The 17097-nt window shown below is 25.3% G+C and overlaps 1 protein-coding gene across 2 annotated transcripts; it reads left to right on the forward strand.

Annotated features, from left to right (window-relative positions):
- Positions 1–3182: 3182 nt before the first annotated feature.
- Positions 3183–14431, forward strand: LOC114129360 (glutamine synthetase). 2 transcript variants are annotated; one of them, XM_050200045.1, is made up of 8 exons: positions 3183–3348; positions 9377–9570; positions 10835–10996; positions 11738–11883; positions 12018–12146; positions 13088–13287; positions 13360–13499; positions 13848–14431. In XM_050200045.1, exons 2-8 carry the CDS (start codon positions 9384–9386, stop codon positions 13994–13996), a joined length of 1113 nt encoding a protein of 370 aa, XP_050056002.1. In that variant the 5' UTR covers positions 3183–3348; positions 9377–9383; the 3' UTR covers positions 13997–14431. The 2 variants fall into 2 exon arrangements, with proteins under 2 accessions (XP_050056002.1, XP_027849877.2); XM_027994076.2 differs by lacking the exon at positions 3183–3348 and adding an exon at positions 8415–8739.
- The last annotated feature ends 2666 nt before the right edge of the window (positions 14432–17097 follow it).

Below are 17097 nucleotides of genomic sequence, written 5' to 3' on the forward strand. Positions count from 1 at the left end.
ATTATTTATTACATTATGTATAAGTAGGTTAACTATAATAAGAAAAAAAATAATTTACGAGATAGTTTAAAGGAAAAAAAAGAGGTATTAGGTAGGTAGATACCGTTTTCATGAGAATAGTGTTGATAGTAGGTAGTTGATACCGTTAAGCATTAATATTCAATAGTTTATGACGTATCTAGTGATTAAACTGCTTAACAGCTTAACTATAAAAAATCAGTTTGGAAGTATGGAAAATAACTGAAAAATGATGCCCGATAAATAATAATAATAAAATAGAAAAAATGGATTAACAAATTTACAAATATAGGACGAAATTAGACGTTACATTTTATAAACCTAGTTGAGTGATAAATGAGATTGGTTTAAGAATTGTGTGTGTTTTTATATTATTTAATTATTTTTGTTGTTGTTGATGTTGTGCGGGAAGACAACTCTTAGAAAAAAAATATTTTAATATTCAACCTTGAGGTAGGTTTCAGGAAGAAAATTTGATCTAGTTTAAACTTCTGAAAATCAAAATTAGAAATAATTGAATAATTTAAAAATAATTGAAAGGATGAAAAATAGAAATATTTAGTATTTATGAAAATCCAATTTCCGATAATGTCAATTTTGTTTTAATTCTAAAATAAATTGTTATATTCATTAGACTTTAAGTTTTAGACAAATGTTTGTATTCGAGTATGTTATGTATATTCAATTCAATGTATGATAAACTTTTAAACACATTTTGGCTCTTCTTGTGCTAATTATAGATAGGTATTTAAAATTTTTGAAATTTTTTCGTATTTATTCAACTTAACCACTTAGGTATGTAAATGATAATATTTTTGTAGTTTTTAAGTAAAAATTCTTGAAAATTGATTACAATGTTCCCCGCAAGTTTTTCTTGCAGCGATTAACAAATATCAAATACATAAAGTCACAATTATTATTAATTTTTGCATTTGAATTTCAAATTTTGATGAAAATTGCAAATTATTTTGAAACGCACGCTTATAGGCTGATATATATCGTCTCCACTGGGAACCATTTTTCGTTCGCATGCTATATATTATCATCGAATTCAAATTTAACACATACATTACATCAGTGACCTACTTAATGAATATATAATATATATGTGCACTCAACTGCTACTACTATTATGCGACTCTTTACATTTCTGTTACTAATCATAAAATAATCTAAACAGATACCTACATCTCATTCTACGTGTAACTCTATAGTTTTTTTTTTCGAAGTTCAAAATACTAAGATATCCACAACGATAATATTATTTTCCATATTCAAAATGTATTCTGATTTAAATACAGTATAAACATATAACTTATTCACTGTATATTTAATATAAATTCCAACTAAAGGTTTAAGACTTCAGATAAATGACAATTTTGTCCCTTGTAATGTCTTGAATGTGTATTATTATATAACGTATTAACTATTTATAGTCGTATACAGTATTAATATCATTTAACGTATTATTCATATTATCCATCTACTTTCATTTATATGTAGACTATAAAACATTTACCTAAGTATAACTCTAGACAACTTTCAGAACTACTATACTTAAGTGTTTTCACGAAAAAAAAAACCAAAAAAACAACTCTATGGACTGTGGCAAATGTATTAAACGGTTTAATGTTTATGTTTCTATGTGCGTGTGGAACAACATAATAATACATTAGTTAAATGAATTGATATTACACTGAATATTTAATGTAATTCCACATAAGTTGCTATATATTAAATACTAAAAGTAGAATGGCAGTTATTAATAATGTAGAACAATTAAATACTGAGGTAAAAATTAAATTTTAAATTGCATCAATTAAACATCAATGAAAAGCTAAATTTAAAGAGTTAAATAAATAAATAAATTTATAAATTATTTCTTAAACTTTTACACCAACACGTTGTATTATGCTATTATCTTTTATTAATATTTTTTTTGAATTACAGCATAATAACTGAAACCGTTAGAGAAAAATTATATAATTATAAATATTCGATTATATCAACATTTGAACATCATATGTCTATAAAAATGTTTTATGTATTATCGAATTTTTCATTTACTATTAAACAACAGTTTATAAAGATACTTGTGTAAAAATTATTAATTTTATACAATTTTATAATTTAAACAAATTTAAAAAATGTAAAACTGAAAATTTAAAGCCATATAGTTAAAAAAAAGCTACTCTGTATAGTTTGTAAAATAAAAACAAAACAAAATCGATTTTATTCAAAACTGGTAAAATAAAATATTTAATACTTTTAGTTGTCTGATTTTTTTTTTATTATTAAAAATATTCTTAGACATGAATAAAATTATTTAATTGAAGTATGTTAAAAATAAATAATCTAATAATCTAATAATAACTACATGTTGCCAAATAATTTTATAGAGACACAATAAATTTACACAAAATATGACATATAATATATTATGTAATAGTAAGCAGATATTATGAATTAAAAATGAATGAATTATAGGTACTGAATTTAATATTTATGTACATTAATTTGTTGTACACACATAGATTATTGATCATATTAACATTAGATTTTTACACAATGCTTGATTCCAAAAATTACAAAATAGGAGCCATATTAACAGAGGGCCTAATAGATAAAAATGAGTTTTTAAGTAATAATTAATTAGTAAGTTTAAAATTTTAATGCTGAATTATAAAGCTATAAAAAATGTAAAATATAGGAATTTAATTTGCTTGTATTTTTAACCAAAATTAAATCTAAAAATAGCATTGTTATATTGAAAACTAAAATTTAAAATAAACCGCTTAAAAAAATAGTATTTTTTAGTTAGAACAACATTGAAATTAGGATTTGGGTATATTTTAAAATATTAATAACTTAATAAAACTAAAAAACAGAATATTTTTAAGATGCTTTACGATTTTTTTGTAAATTATATCATTTCTAATAAAATACTTTCAAAATTTAAAAATAATTTATAATAGAGAAAAATGTGGAAAAATAACTTGTTACATTTTTATTTAATAAAACTCTTTGATTAAGTTTAAATAACCACTATTTGATTTAAAACTATATTATATCAATGTATTTTAATTATTTTAATTATTATATTGAGTTAAATAAGCACATCACATAATAAACATTGAATTTTCGTTATTCCTAATTTATCCCCCATATTATGTACTGTATGTCATTAATGCGCTTCTATACGTCTGCACTTTTGTTTTATAAATGAAATGTTTAATCTACAAGTGGTTCTTCTCTTGGTAGGACGCAAACTAGCAACTACCTGACAGTCGACGTTTTCACGTTCACAGTAACACATCAACACAACAAATCGTGAGTACTAAAAAATCGTAAATAGATGTTATGTAAAATAATTGTTTCTCTTTTGCTTTATCGACCTGTATTTATACATTTTAAAAAATTATAAAAATATTTTAATACTCTTCTATAAATAACAAATAACATTATATTATAATAAATATTATTGTAGTTTTAATATGGTATTTAAATACTGTAATTCGCAAACGTCAAGTAAAACCTGGATACTATAATCAAAATTTTTCATTAATATAATAGTAAAATAATACAGAAATCAACCATAATTATTCGTCTTTATTTTTTCATCGCATGATTATATAAATTATAAATAGAATTATATTGTATTGGCATTGGGCCAGGGATTATATTGTACATAGTCACTCACAACTCACTTATTTTGTATTCATCATTTGAAGCCAAATCAGTTCAAGAACATTTTTTTTTTTTTTTGTTTCTTTGTCTTGTGGAATAAAAAACGTACACATGGTCATGTTCTTAAATTAAATAGTAAACACTAAGTTCAAATCGTAAAATTTCAAGTCATGTTATGATTTATATTAAAACTTGTATTGTACTTATATATGAAAAAAATCTATTCTAACAGTTTTGTTATAAAATATTGAAAAAATATTTGGTTTCTTTTTAAATATTTACAGCTTTTCCTGAATTGATGTATGAAGCCTTCGATGAAAAAATTCCTAAATAAATAATTGCTAGGTACGTGTAGTATATAAATGGTTAAAAAATATATTACAACACAAACCTGTTGTAGTTAATCCTATTATTAATTATTGAACTTGTGTACAAATAAATAATAGGTATGTAGGTATTTTAGTAGATAATTTCCATGTATATATTTATAATGCGACTAAGACTATATTACCTAAATATTTACGAATCACGACTATAAACACAACAAATATATTAAGTTGTAATCATACGATTTTAACTCGAACAATGTAGGCGATTCTGATATAAAGTTATGAAATACTATTTCGCAAGAAATAAAAATTGTACTCATCTAATCTAAAAGTATTCAATTATAAATATGATGGACTTTAGCATAAAACCTATAGTTGTTATTTATTCGTAATATAAATCGAAAATACATCAGTCAAATAATTTCCTGTGGATATTTATTTAATTCGGTAGGTTAAAATTAAATCAACGCAGCCTATGTAATTAAACGCGGTCATTAGACTATAACAATAGTATAATTTAATAGTTGCTGGTCGATAACATTAATGATTTATGGTTAAAAAAATAAATAGATGCACTGTATATCTGTGGGCGATAAAGAATCAAATGATATTTCTATCGGTCTTTGTAACCGATGTAGATGTATTATTTTCGCTTCTTTTATATTGATACGATATTAGAAATTGTACAGTGTGTACCTATAATGGTTTTATAATTTATAAGATTTATAAATCCGAATAAAAACTCATTCTGATTGTGCTGTTAGCACATGATGTATGACGTTATAAACGAAGGCTTTTGCGTTTGTCATTCACACAACGTTAACAGGTAATTTGAGGGCAAAACGAAAAATCTATATTCTGGTTGCCATGGGAAACCGATTTCCACTATAAAGTATACATAACCAAGTCGTTTAAAACCGTACTGAGACATATTTCATAATATCACATATTTTACCATTTAGGTTCTTATGAAAAATATTATTATTTCAATACCTACCCATTGGTAGTTTCAAGTTTGACAATCATTTTTCGTAATTAATATTTCTAGTACATAATTATATCGTTTACATAAAATAACTAATTCGTTTAGTAGTGGAGTTAGGAATTGCCTTAACAGATTTATTTGAAGCTTGGTAGTTTGTTTTTTTTTTGTTTCGGATTTGATTTTTATGCATATTCAATTACGAATTGAAAAAAAACATTTTATAATATAAATAAATACATCCACAATTGCACAACAGATCATTTTGAATTTTTTTTTTGTAAAATTTGAGATTTTACATTTACTGGTATTCTACAATGTATAATTTATAGTAGGTAGATATTGACCATAAATCAAACATAATTCTAACAGGCTATTATAGCACACTCATTTGTTAAATAGATTAAAAATTATAAAACTACCTATATCATATTTCTAATTAGGTATATATTCATCACAGAGTTTTATTCTTTAACGGCGGTGTATGTCTATAGTCTATACATACATACATACTGTACATATATAAATATATATAAATAACAAACAAAAAAAAAATTATAAATTGTGATACCTATTAATTATTATATAATACTTTTAATTCGTTGAACTTTGATACCAGATAACTAATTATTTATTATTACTATTTTTAGTTTGTATGTACAATACAACAATTACAATTTTTAGATTCCAATAATTATGTTGCATTTATTATTTGTATTATATATTAACAGTATAATAAGCAACTGAATAAACTTCACATTTTGAATGACCGTATTTTTTTTTTTCGTATTACCTACTTACCGTTTCATATCGCTGATAGACGGTGCTAAAAATTTAAGTTTTAAGCAATTTAAAAATTTGTAAGTAGGTACGCACTTTGATGCTTAGTCAATATTCATTTATTTTATTTTATTTCATTGGTTTTCACCATTAAAAGTAACAAAACTCAACACCATGCCCCATTATTATAATAATGACTAATAATAAACTTATCATTGTGCGTCTGTAGAGAAATATATTCGGTGCTAACTGATAGGTACCTAACTTATTACATTGATGATAAGAAATTTCGTCATTTTATTCCGTCATTAATTGTGTACATATTACAATTTGCATTGTTTTGTATAGTCATAACTTATAAGTCATGACATTATACATACAGCAAATTATAAAAAATAACAATTCTAGCTACAGTAGCTGGGATATCAAATGTTCACGATGTAATTCGAATCTTTATTGGACAGCGATATTATGCTGTTTAAAATAATATGTTTTTTTTTAATCTAAAGCATGTTCTGTGTAATGTGGTGTATTACTGTTTGAAATGTTTTTTTTATAAGTAACGTCCTTATGATAAAAATTATAATGATATGTAAACACATTTATGAACAAATTAACAAATATTGTCTTAGCTATGAAATCAATATAATAATACTCAATTTTATATTATTTTATAATTTCATAAAATGTACTTTATTCTTATACATATAGGTACCTAAATGATAATGACTTAATTATTGAAGAATGGCTTGTTTATACAAAAAGTGAAATTGATAATGATTCAATACCAAAACATTTAATTATTTTTGTAAAATAGTTATATTTAGTGCTTATATAAGAGACGAAGAAGTTCTGTTTTTTTTTTTTTAAACACATTTCGTCTTCTAATTTTAGTGAATGACATGTAATAAATCATTTTATCTCTGGGTTTACAAATATTTAGTATTTTTTTTTCGTTCATTTATTGTTTTTATTCTGATCAAGTTCTAATACTTCTATAGATATTATGAAATAGAATCCATTCAAAAATTTTACGTTTGATACGAATATGTTTTTTTTTTTAAATATACGTATTTATTAATTCATAGATAATCACTTTCTTTTATAATAATTAACTGCAGAAAAATAAAAAATATCAAATGCTAAACCTAGAATAAATTGCCATCGTAATATTACAATAAGGCTATTGCAGTACCTATTGCATATTGATATTATACGAGTATCATGTTATGTAATATTAAATAAGATGTGTACGTTGTTCATAAAATATCAAAAAAAATAGACTAGGTAGATTAAATAAATATTATTTTATCTGCTATCTTCTACTTGTTTAATACAATATAGTATACTCATACATAAGTACTTACGTTTAAATTATTATAAAAAAAAAAACACCAACAAAACGTTTGTGTTATGATTGAATTACTTTTATAGAATATATTTTAGCAAATAATAATCTTATGATATATCTTTGGATTAATATTAATTCATCAAAGTTAAGTAAAACGTGTTATACTTTTTTATAAAATTATATTTTTTTATACTGTTTTTCTTTAATTAAAACAATAATCAGATATTGCATTAAAAAATCTTTAAACATAATTAAATGCATATACATATTATTTTTAATTAAATCCGATAGGGAACATAGATAACGATAATTTCTATTGATTTGTTATTAAAATAATACAAAATGTGTGTATACGTTTACGTTAATCAGTAGGATATGAACTTGTATGTTTGAAAAATAATGTGTCAATATTTATAGTAGTAATAATATAATCTACCATATTTTTAATTTATGTACTTTGAATTTAGTACCCGCGTTGTCTAATTGCAAATTTTACTTTTTACCTGTAGGGCTTTCTTTTGCTCGTGACTAGTCCAACTGGTATTTCTAATCTTTTTTGTTTTTACTGTCACTAAAAAAGAAACCGGTTTTAAAACACATAAACATGATGATATAACGATCTCGATAATAACTCATTATTCAATATTATATAGTAGGTAGTAAAAAAAGTAATACATAAACCCAGCCAATACTTGGTATATTTTTGACTATAGGACTGCGAATAAACTAAAATAATAATAATAAAAAATAAAATGTAAAAAAAATATATCGTAGTACGGAGTTATGCTTTTGTTGATAAAGTTCAAAATTTTAAAATTGTACCTAGGTTATATAGATATAAACAAGCGAGAGATAATCGGGAGAAAGTGTTTTTTCTGGTTCAACAACAAATTATCACTACATATATATATATAGGACTCTTGCTCGATAAGCTCCGTCTAATTTGTTTATGATTTAAAAGACGATGTAATGATATTTTATATATATATTTTTATTAGATTATATAAATAATCAGATATGCATTTGCCGGATGTTTTTGACATAATATCTTCTGGCGGGTTTGTAAACACTGCGTCATCGTAACGCCTTACGCGTTTATCATCGGGAGCAATTATTATTGTGGAAAAAAAAAACAATCAAGCGCATATTATATGTGTATTATATTTAGTAAAACGGAGTACGATATTATTACAAGCAATTCCGCCCTACAGTCACTTTTTGTCGGCTTTGGACTTCGTATATAGAAATGCGCCCCAATCAATAACTGGCGCCACTATAGTATCTCTCCTCGTGCTCCAGTTCTACGCGGTCCCGACGAAAACCGTCCAAATTTTTGTTTCTTGTAAATGCAAAATAGTACTCCGTGCGTTTTAATTTGTGAAAAACCTACTCTCGCTGTCGTTTCGAGGCTATACCGTACATTATAACACAATAATTGCACGCGCGTTGTATTTTAACAGTCAATTTTAATCGTAAAACGCATTATTATATTATATTGCTTATATTATTTATAATCTACGAATACACTTGTAGCGAAGGTACCTACATAAAAAACAACAAATTTTAAAAAGCCACTTATCGACGTAATTAAGGTGAGTAAACATAGGTGTAATCACTGACGTATTGTCTTATAAAGTATCATAATCGTTTAATTTATCGTCGGATTACTTTTGTACATATTATAAATTTGTTTTTTTTTTGTTTTTTTTTTGTTTTTTTTTTGTTAATCATATAAATGCGTCTCTAGGTCATCCGCTGATTCTACGTATAGGCACATATGTATATATATATATACTATATAATATGGTTAGGCAGGTAGTTGTGTAAGTGTAATGTTGACAATGAATTAAACATATGTCATGTAATCGTATGTATATAACTACACACGTTGTACATGTAACTTACAAGAATATTACTAATAATATTATTATTATTTTTAATATTTATTAGAATTATACGCAAAAGCATTGCTGTGTACGTCAATGTCATAGTCGAATGAATAATATTATATAATATAATGTAGATGCACTGAAATAAAATCATTAACAGTTACTATTATCATTAAAATTTAAAAAAATACTTTTCCGAAGATTGATCTTTTGTATTATGATTTTGTGTTTTTACAACAATTTTTTAAATAAACATTATAATTTTGTTAAAATAATCCTTGATATACTTTTATTCGGTCGGAGTATAAGCGTCGTAATTAATAATTAATACATTTTACAGTTCAATCATGCCGGGAAACGGATTATTGGAAACTTCCCCCAACTATGTTATCAACAAAGCGGTTGCAGCTAGATTTCAACAGCTGCCCCAACCCAAAGATAAAGTACAAGTCATGTATGTTTGGATCGATGGAACTGGACAAAATCTTAGAGCCAAGTCCAGAACATTAGACTTTATTCCCACAAAACCTGAAGGTATGTCGTCGATTTGTCGTTTATATACTCGTAATTTGAAATATATATGTAGTTTTATTTTTATATTTACATGATACATATACATCAGTTTATAGTTTATATTTATATACATATACAAACACTATAAATTAAAAAGTTGTAAAAAAATATAAATTACAATTGAATTAATCCTGTCAAGACAACTAACCATATCTGATTAGTCAATCTAATTCATTAAATATTTTTTTATTTATCTAAAGTTTATATATGTTTTTAGGTCACTATTATGTTGGGTGGGTTGGCGGAATTAGGATATCCTGTTAGAACATATATAATTTGTTTTTTTCCCGATGTTCTCTGTGTGAATACTAATACAATTCTTACAGCAAATTGACGTCGTTTATAACCTATTATGAGTAATTCATAGTCAAGGACTAAATGGTTTGTTCTAACCTTGATTGTAATTCGCAAACAAAAAAAGACAAATAAAAAAAAGCTGTCAACATGAAATATTAAAGACTAGAGCATAATAATGAAACGTATATTTCATCGATTAATCATAATTATTGCTCTGGAATTGAAAAAAAAAATGAATATTAATCGTATTTTGAACACGCAATCTGATAGACATTTCATAATACTAATAATAATATAAAATATAAATACTCCATCAATCAATTTATCTACTTCTTTAGTCATTTGAAATAAACATACATAATTAATATATTTGTACTGTAATTGAAATATTATTTTTATTTAGCAATATTGTATATTATATTATAATGAGAATAGAAAATATCAATAGAAAAAAAACTGACCTTCTACTAAAGAATATTAGTAAAACCATTCAATCATGGACGTCCCCTGAAAGATCATGACAGAGTACTTGCCCCTCCCTTTCTAGAATTTTAAATTTCTTTTCCCGAGAATTATGTTACGCGCCATTTTAGTCGACACAGAATACTTAAATTTTTTATAAATAATATAAAACTGAAAAACTCCCTTTAACAATAACTGAATTATTTAATCTTGTTGTAGTTTGAGTTCTCTGTATAATAATAATACTTAACCGTAATAATGTGATGTTATAATAACGAAACATAATAATGAATACAAAAAAATATTCTTTTATTTTGTAAATTAATTTTCCCTTCTCGAAAAATTGCTGGGTATATCCATGTAATAAATTAAGCAATTTAAATAATAGCACGCCTATTCAATAATATAAGCATACTCTATTACCTCGATTTAAACATAATATTTGGCATTTTCTATTTTAATACAGAACTCCCAATATGGAATTATGATGGAAGCTCTACCTACCAATCTCAAGGAGAAAACTCAGATACATTTTTATATCCAGTGGCCATTTTTAATGACCCATTCAGGTTGGCACCGAACAAACTTGTCATGTGCGAAGCGTACAAACACGATCACACTCCAACTGGTAAAATATGATATAATTAATGAATTATTATTAAACATGATTGACACTTGTAAGATCAATAGCCGGTTTTAAACTTTCATTTTTTTTACCTAAAGACAAAAAGAACTATTATTTATAGAAAACTAAATCAGTATTTTTTAAACAGTTGTATTCTAATGAATGGCCTAATAAAATATTATACAAATCGATTTTACCATTTACCTAAGTATCTAAAGTTTAATGACCGCATGTTGATATCAAAAATATAACATCAGCTGACACCAAAACAATAGATATACAGGTTGACTCACTAAGCATGCTCACCCTTATTTTTTCCTTTTTATAATTATTAACCTATTCGATTTCTAATTTTTTTAATATACTTATTTAAAGACTACCTTTACTTTCAAATTATTGAGATTTGTTTTACTACTTATGGATTATCGTGTGACGTTACAAAGTTCTGTTTGTTTCGATTTTGAAAATTTGAAAAAATCATCATTTTCTGATTAAAAAACATGCTGTTATTTGAATATCAGAATATTGCATCTCCGTAGAATGACACTTACTCAAGACGTACAAATATCTATAGAATTTGACATTAATATGGTCTTACATTTAATATTTAAAAAAAATTTAAAAAAATTGATTTTGAATTATTGCGTTATTAAAGAGAAAAAGGGAGTTATGAGTATATCTACGCGTACCTCGCATGCAATAATATGAAATGTTATTAATTTATTATATTTTCGTTATTTATAGATACAAATCACCGTAAAACCGCTTTGGAAACCATGACTAAAGCTGCCGACCAAAAACCGTGGTTTGGTATCGAACAAGAATACACTTTACTCGACACTGACGGCAAACCATTCGGATGGCCAAAGACTGGATTCCCAGGTCCCCAGGTACGTTTCGTATATACATGTCACGAATCGAGATATGAAGTACTTACTGTGTAGCTCGTATGGTATATTAAAACGGTCACTTTGCTACCGTTGGTAAAAACTGAAATTTAATTTGTGGTATTATGTCTGTACAGGGACCGTACTATTGCGGTGTCGGAGCTGATAAAGTGTACGGACGTGACATTGTAGAGGCTCATTATCGTGCATGTCTGTACGCCGGAATCAACATATCTGGAGAGAACGCCGAAGTTATGCCAGCTCAGGTACTTACACGCCACATTAATATAAATTTACGAGCGTTCGCTAACACAAAAATATAAAATTTACATATTTCTTAATAGCTACTTTTTGGCGTTATGTAATACTATATAGATATAGTATAATATAAAACATATGCAAATGTTAACAGCAAATGTAAACTTATACTATTCAAATTGTTTATTTGTGATTATTTGAAAAAAAAATATCAAAATATCGATTATATCGTTAAAACCAGTTTTGCCTTCAACAGAAAGAAAAGGAGTAAAAATGGTCTCCCCAGTAGTTGTTTAAAACTACATTTTGTTGCTCAAATTTGAATTGAATTTTAGATTGTTTTCGTTTCAAAAATATTAAACTTCTTTTGCATTCAATATTTAAATATTTACTTCTAGTGACCTCGTAGCCCGCAAGGCCGTTATTTTAACAGTTGACACTCATTATCTTAAAATGTATAAAATTTTCAGGCTTACGTAATTTTAATTCTTTATAAAACAACATATTCAAAAGAAAAATATGAGATTTTTCTCAAGTTAACATAAAACATCTATTAGTAACAGTTAAAAATGTTATTTTATAAATCAAAATTAAACATATTTTAATTTAACATACTAAGTTATTCGTTTTTTTAAAAAAATAATATCGATAAAAGTAGTTAGATATATTATTTTTCAAAAATGTTGTTTTTTTAATAAACTCAGATTTTTAATATTTGTGTATGAGAGCTCGCTGTTAAATAAACCACCTAGATGAATGCTAAAGTTTCATATTACATACAATTATTTTTTAATTTATAATATATAGTGCGGTTATTTTATTACCAATATAATATTAAAAATTGTATTTTATATAAAACTAAATAATTATGTTAGCAACTACTACTACTGATACTACTAGTTACCTATATATTCATATTTAAGATAATCAAACGAATCGTTTTTTTCAGTGGGAATTCCAAGTTGGACCATGTGAAGGTATTACCATTGGTGATCATTTGTGGATGGCTCGTTTCTTATTGCACCGTGTTGCCGAAGAGTTTGGCGTTGTGGTAACACTTGATCCAAAACCAGTACCAGGAGATTGGAATGGCGCTGGTGCCCACTGTAATTTCTCAACTCAAGCTATGAGAGAAAACAATGGAATAATGTAAGTCGAAAATATATTTTCAAGTTTTTTTTTTTTTTAAATTTTCATGTAAATGAATAATAATTGTTTTAGTGAAATTGAAAAGGCTATTGACAAATTGTCTAAACAACATATGAGACACATTAAGGCGTACGACCCCAACGAAGGCAAAGATAACGAACGTCGTTTGACTGGAAAACACGAAACTTCTTCCATTCACGACTTCTCTGCCGGTTAGTACCTTCTTTAGACTTACCTATTACAATACACAGTAATTTAATGCGTACTAATTTCAAAAGTTGAAAAAGTTATGAAACTAAGCAATTTTGTGTGTACAATGTTGCAAAAAAACCACAAACAAGTATTATAATTATTATTTTAAATTTATGTTTTCAAAGAATCATTAAACAAAAAAATACACTAACATTTAACTTAATTTAAAATAAAATTATAAAATATACGATTAATGCAAGATTCTGTTTCAAAAGTTCTTGTTTGTTTTTAAATATAATAAATATAAATTTTAACTATGACATTTATAAAATAATAGTTCAAAAAAAAAATATTTGTTACTGTTTTAGGCGTGGCTAACCGTGGTGCCAGTATTCGTATTCCTCGTGGTTGTGCCGAAGAAAAGAAGGGCTACTTAGAAGATCGCAGACCAGCATCCAACTGTGACCCATACAGAGTGTCCGAAGTCATTGTACGCACTGTATGCCTAAACGAATAAAAAAAATATTAAGAGAATAGCCTACACCCTGCAAGATAAACATATATATATATATATCGCCCCACTTTGAAAAAAAAACATTATCTCATATTTATAATAATAATATACAACTATAATTGTTAGGCGCTACATTATTATATTACAGTTTTTAATTTTAAATTCAAGACCAAAAACAATATTGCATTTTTAAAAAGTGTCACGAAAGGACATGTTGATTTTTTTACATATTTTATTATTTATTTTTATGAACGACCGGTATATTACAATATTGTTTTGTTATCGTGTATACCCACTGTTATTTTTGAGCAAATTAATTTTACAAATTTAATTTATTTTTGGGGAAAAACATTTGTGAAAAATTATATTTTTGTTAATTTAAAATTATGAAATGTTTAAACAATATATGACTTGAATATTTGTTTCACTAATCAATAATCACTATTATATTATAATCCTATAAAATTAACGAAATTATTATACAGTATTTTTATGTAGGTATCTATCGATACCTATTTTGAAGTCTATTCGTTTATGTTGAGTTAAAACTTATTTCAAATAATTATAAATATAATAGTTCCAAATATTTACAATACCTAGTACCTACCTCCTGTATATAATGATAGATTGATAATAATATATTATAAAGATATGAAAGCTTCCTATGATGATTTAAAATGATTTAAAGTATTATTAATTAATATTGATTTATCAACACTTTATAATTTATAATTTAAGCGTACAAACCATAATCTTCTACATCTGAAATTACTTCAATACCATCCTTATATTAATCACTTAGATAAGTTCTTTTTAATTTTGACCACTTTGAAACATAGCCATTATACTTTTGACAAAGCTGTCCTTAAGAAAAATTTGATAAAATGGTACAATATTTAAATGAGTACTTTTTAGTGAATCTTCTGATAATGGCTTATCAATATAAAATTATTTGGATCTAAACAATTGAAGTCGGCATATAAATGTTTATGCTTTTCAAACCATTCTACGAGTACAATACTTTGTATAACTGAGTCAATTATTATATTATGCACATTTACTGCATAAAAAATACAATGATCATTAATTGGGTTATCAGTTGATTCATATGTAAATTTCTTGGAACACAATTTACAAATGAAAACTATAAACATTTTAATTTAATTTAAAAATAATGTACAGGTAGGCAATATAATATTAGAGAGAAAACAAATTATAGGAGTGGACTACCTACTTGCACTTCTTGCCTTCAGTGTAGCACTATGCCACTATCCCTGGTGTTAGCTGCAGTGAACAAAAATAAAATTAGAAAACAATTATATCATTGTAGAATTAATAATATTTTTGGGACTCACGTTGAACATAATTATCAATAATGCATCCATAGTCGATAGAATTGCATTGCAAGTAAAGACCGAATTTCACATAAAACGCATGTTGCTATTTTCAAAATTATGTTTTACATGCAGACAATTAGTGTCCATAAATCATAACTCGGCTGATTAAATATCATAACGTTATAGGTACTACATATTTTTCGATACTCTGATATTAGCGCAGCATATTCTGTATACTTAAAAAAAATATATCTCACGGTCCAAAAAGATGTTGAGTAAAAACAAAAAGATTATAGGTACGTTTATTGGTATATAAAATATTTTAAATTTGAAAAGATATTCAGACGCTAAAAATTGATTGTCGAATGACTAAGCTTCCATAGGCAATGGCGAATTTGGAAAATATGTGCCTCTATGCAACATATTTTTGCCATCCCCACCCTCTTAAAAATAATAAAAAAAAAAGTTAATCGTATTAAATCTGCAGTCTGTACCTACTAATAATTGTAAACTTAATAGTTAATGAAGAATTTGAGTTTATATTACATAACATATATCTACTCTACATATAGGTCTCAGGTAACATAATTATACCAAAACAATAATTTATGTTTCATGATGAATATTTTATACATTGAAACAAATGACACCAAGAAAATAAATCATGATTACAATCAAATTTAGTACACTCTTAAGCAAAAAATTAATAATAATAAAAAAATAAGTTGGTTTAAAAAGTTAATTTATTTTTAAATTGTTAACTTGAAAAATTGATTAAGTAGAGTATTGACGGACTTTAATATTATTATACAAAATGAAATATTTAAAATATTTAAACTAATTCTAAAATAATTATAGCCATTTGTATTTTATATAGGTACATATAATTATTATACATAATAAAAAAAAAAATAAAGCGTGATCAAGTGGGTACCGCTCTGATATGCATTAGGTATCGTATGGATCATTATTATATGGAAGTGTTAAATTTGAATCTATAATAATAGATATCATTGTATACGAAAAACGATTCTGAACAGAGATGATTTTTCAGCCTAGGATATATTTTCTAGTTGCTGATGAAAAAGGTGGTTTAAGTTTTAATGATCTAAATACCCAAATATTATGTACAGAATATTCAAATTTAAACAACTGGTGTAAGTTTCAAGTTTCTACGATTAGTATTTTTTAACTATAAAAAATCTAAAAGCATTTGATAGTAAATCGTTATTTTACGAGTGATTTTGGATTTCGAAAAATTTTTAATTAAGTATAAATTTTTTTTAATTGGCTAACGTTCAAGTTATTTTATAATAATTGCAATCCAAACTTATGGAACATTTTATATTAAATTTTAACTACAAAACAATTATGCAAATATTTATGATTTTGACGAATTTTTGTTAATATTATTTGAACTTCTAATGATAATAAAAAAAATTATGTGTCTATCCTTATAATTTTTGAATCAGTATAAGACAAACTATAATGAGGAACTTTGTATTAAATTTTCAAGTATTTTAGCCAAAAACTTTTTATCGATATTTAAAAAAAAAACTAAACAAAAATGAAGTTTTTAAATGCCTATAAATAGCATTAAAATAAGTAAATATTTTGAAGATTAAATCATGTAAAGAAATTTCAAGTATCTAGATACTTATCCTTTTGAATATAAAATACTTAAAATCGTTTGAGGATAAATCGTTATTGTTATGCAATTTCGTAAAAATTTAAAATTCAAACGTACTTAAAATTTTTCCTAAAATG

The sequence above is a fragment of the Aphis gossypii genome, chromosome 2 (assembly GCF_020184175.1).
Source record: "Aphis gossypii isolate Hap1 chromosome 2, ASM2018417v2, whole genome shotgun sequence".
Lineage (NCBI taxonomy): Eukaryota > Metazoa > Arthropoda > Insecta > Hemiptera > Aphididae > Aphis > Aphis gossypii.

Coding starts and splice junctions, on each gene's coding strand:
- LOC114129360 (XM_050200045.1), top strand. CDS start 9,384: ATGCCGGGAAACGGATTATTGGAAACTTCCCCCAACTATGTTATCAAC. Junction 11,884..12,017: donor CTGGATTCCCAGGTCCCCAG/GTACGTTTCGTA, acceptor ATGTCTGTACAG/GGACCGTACTATTGCGGTGT. Junction 13,288..13,359: donor AGAGAAAACAATGGAATAAT/GTAAGTCGAAAA, acceptor TAATTGTTTTAG/TGAAATTGAAAAGGCTATTG.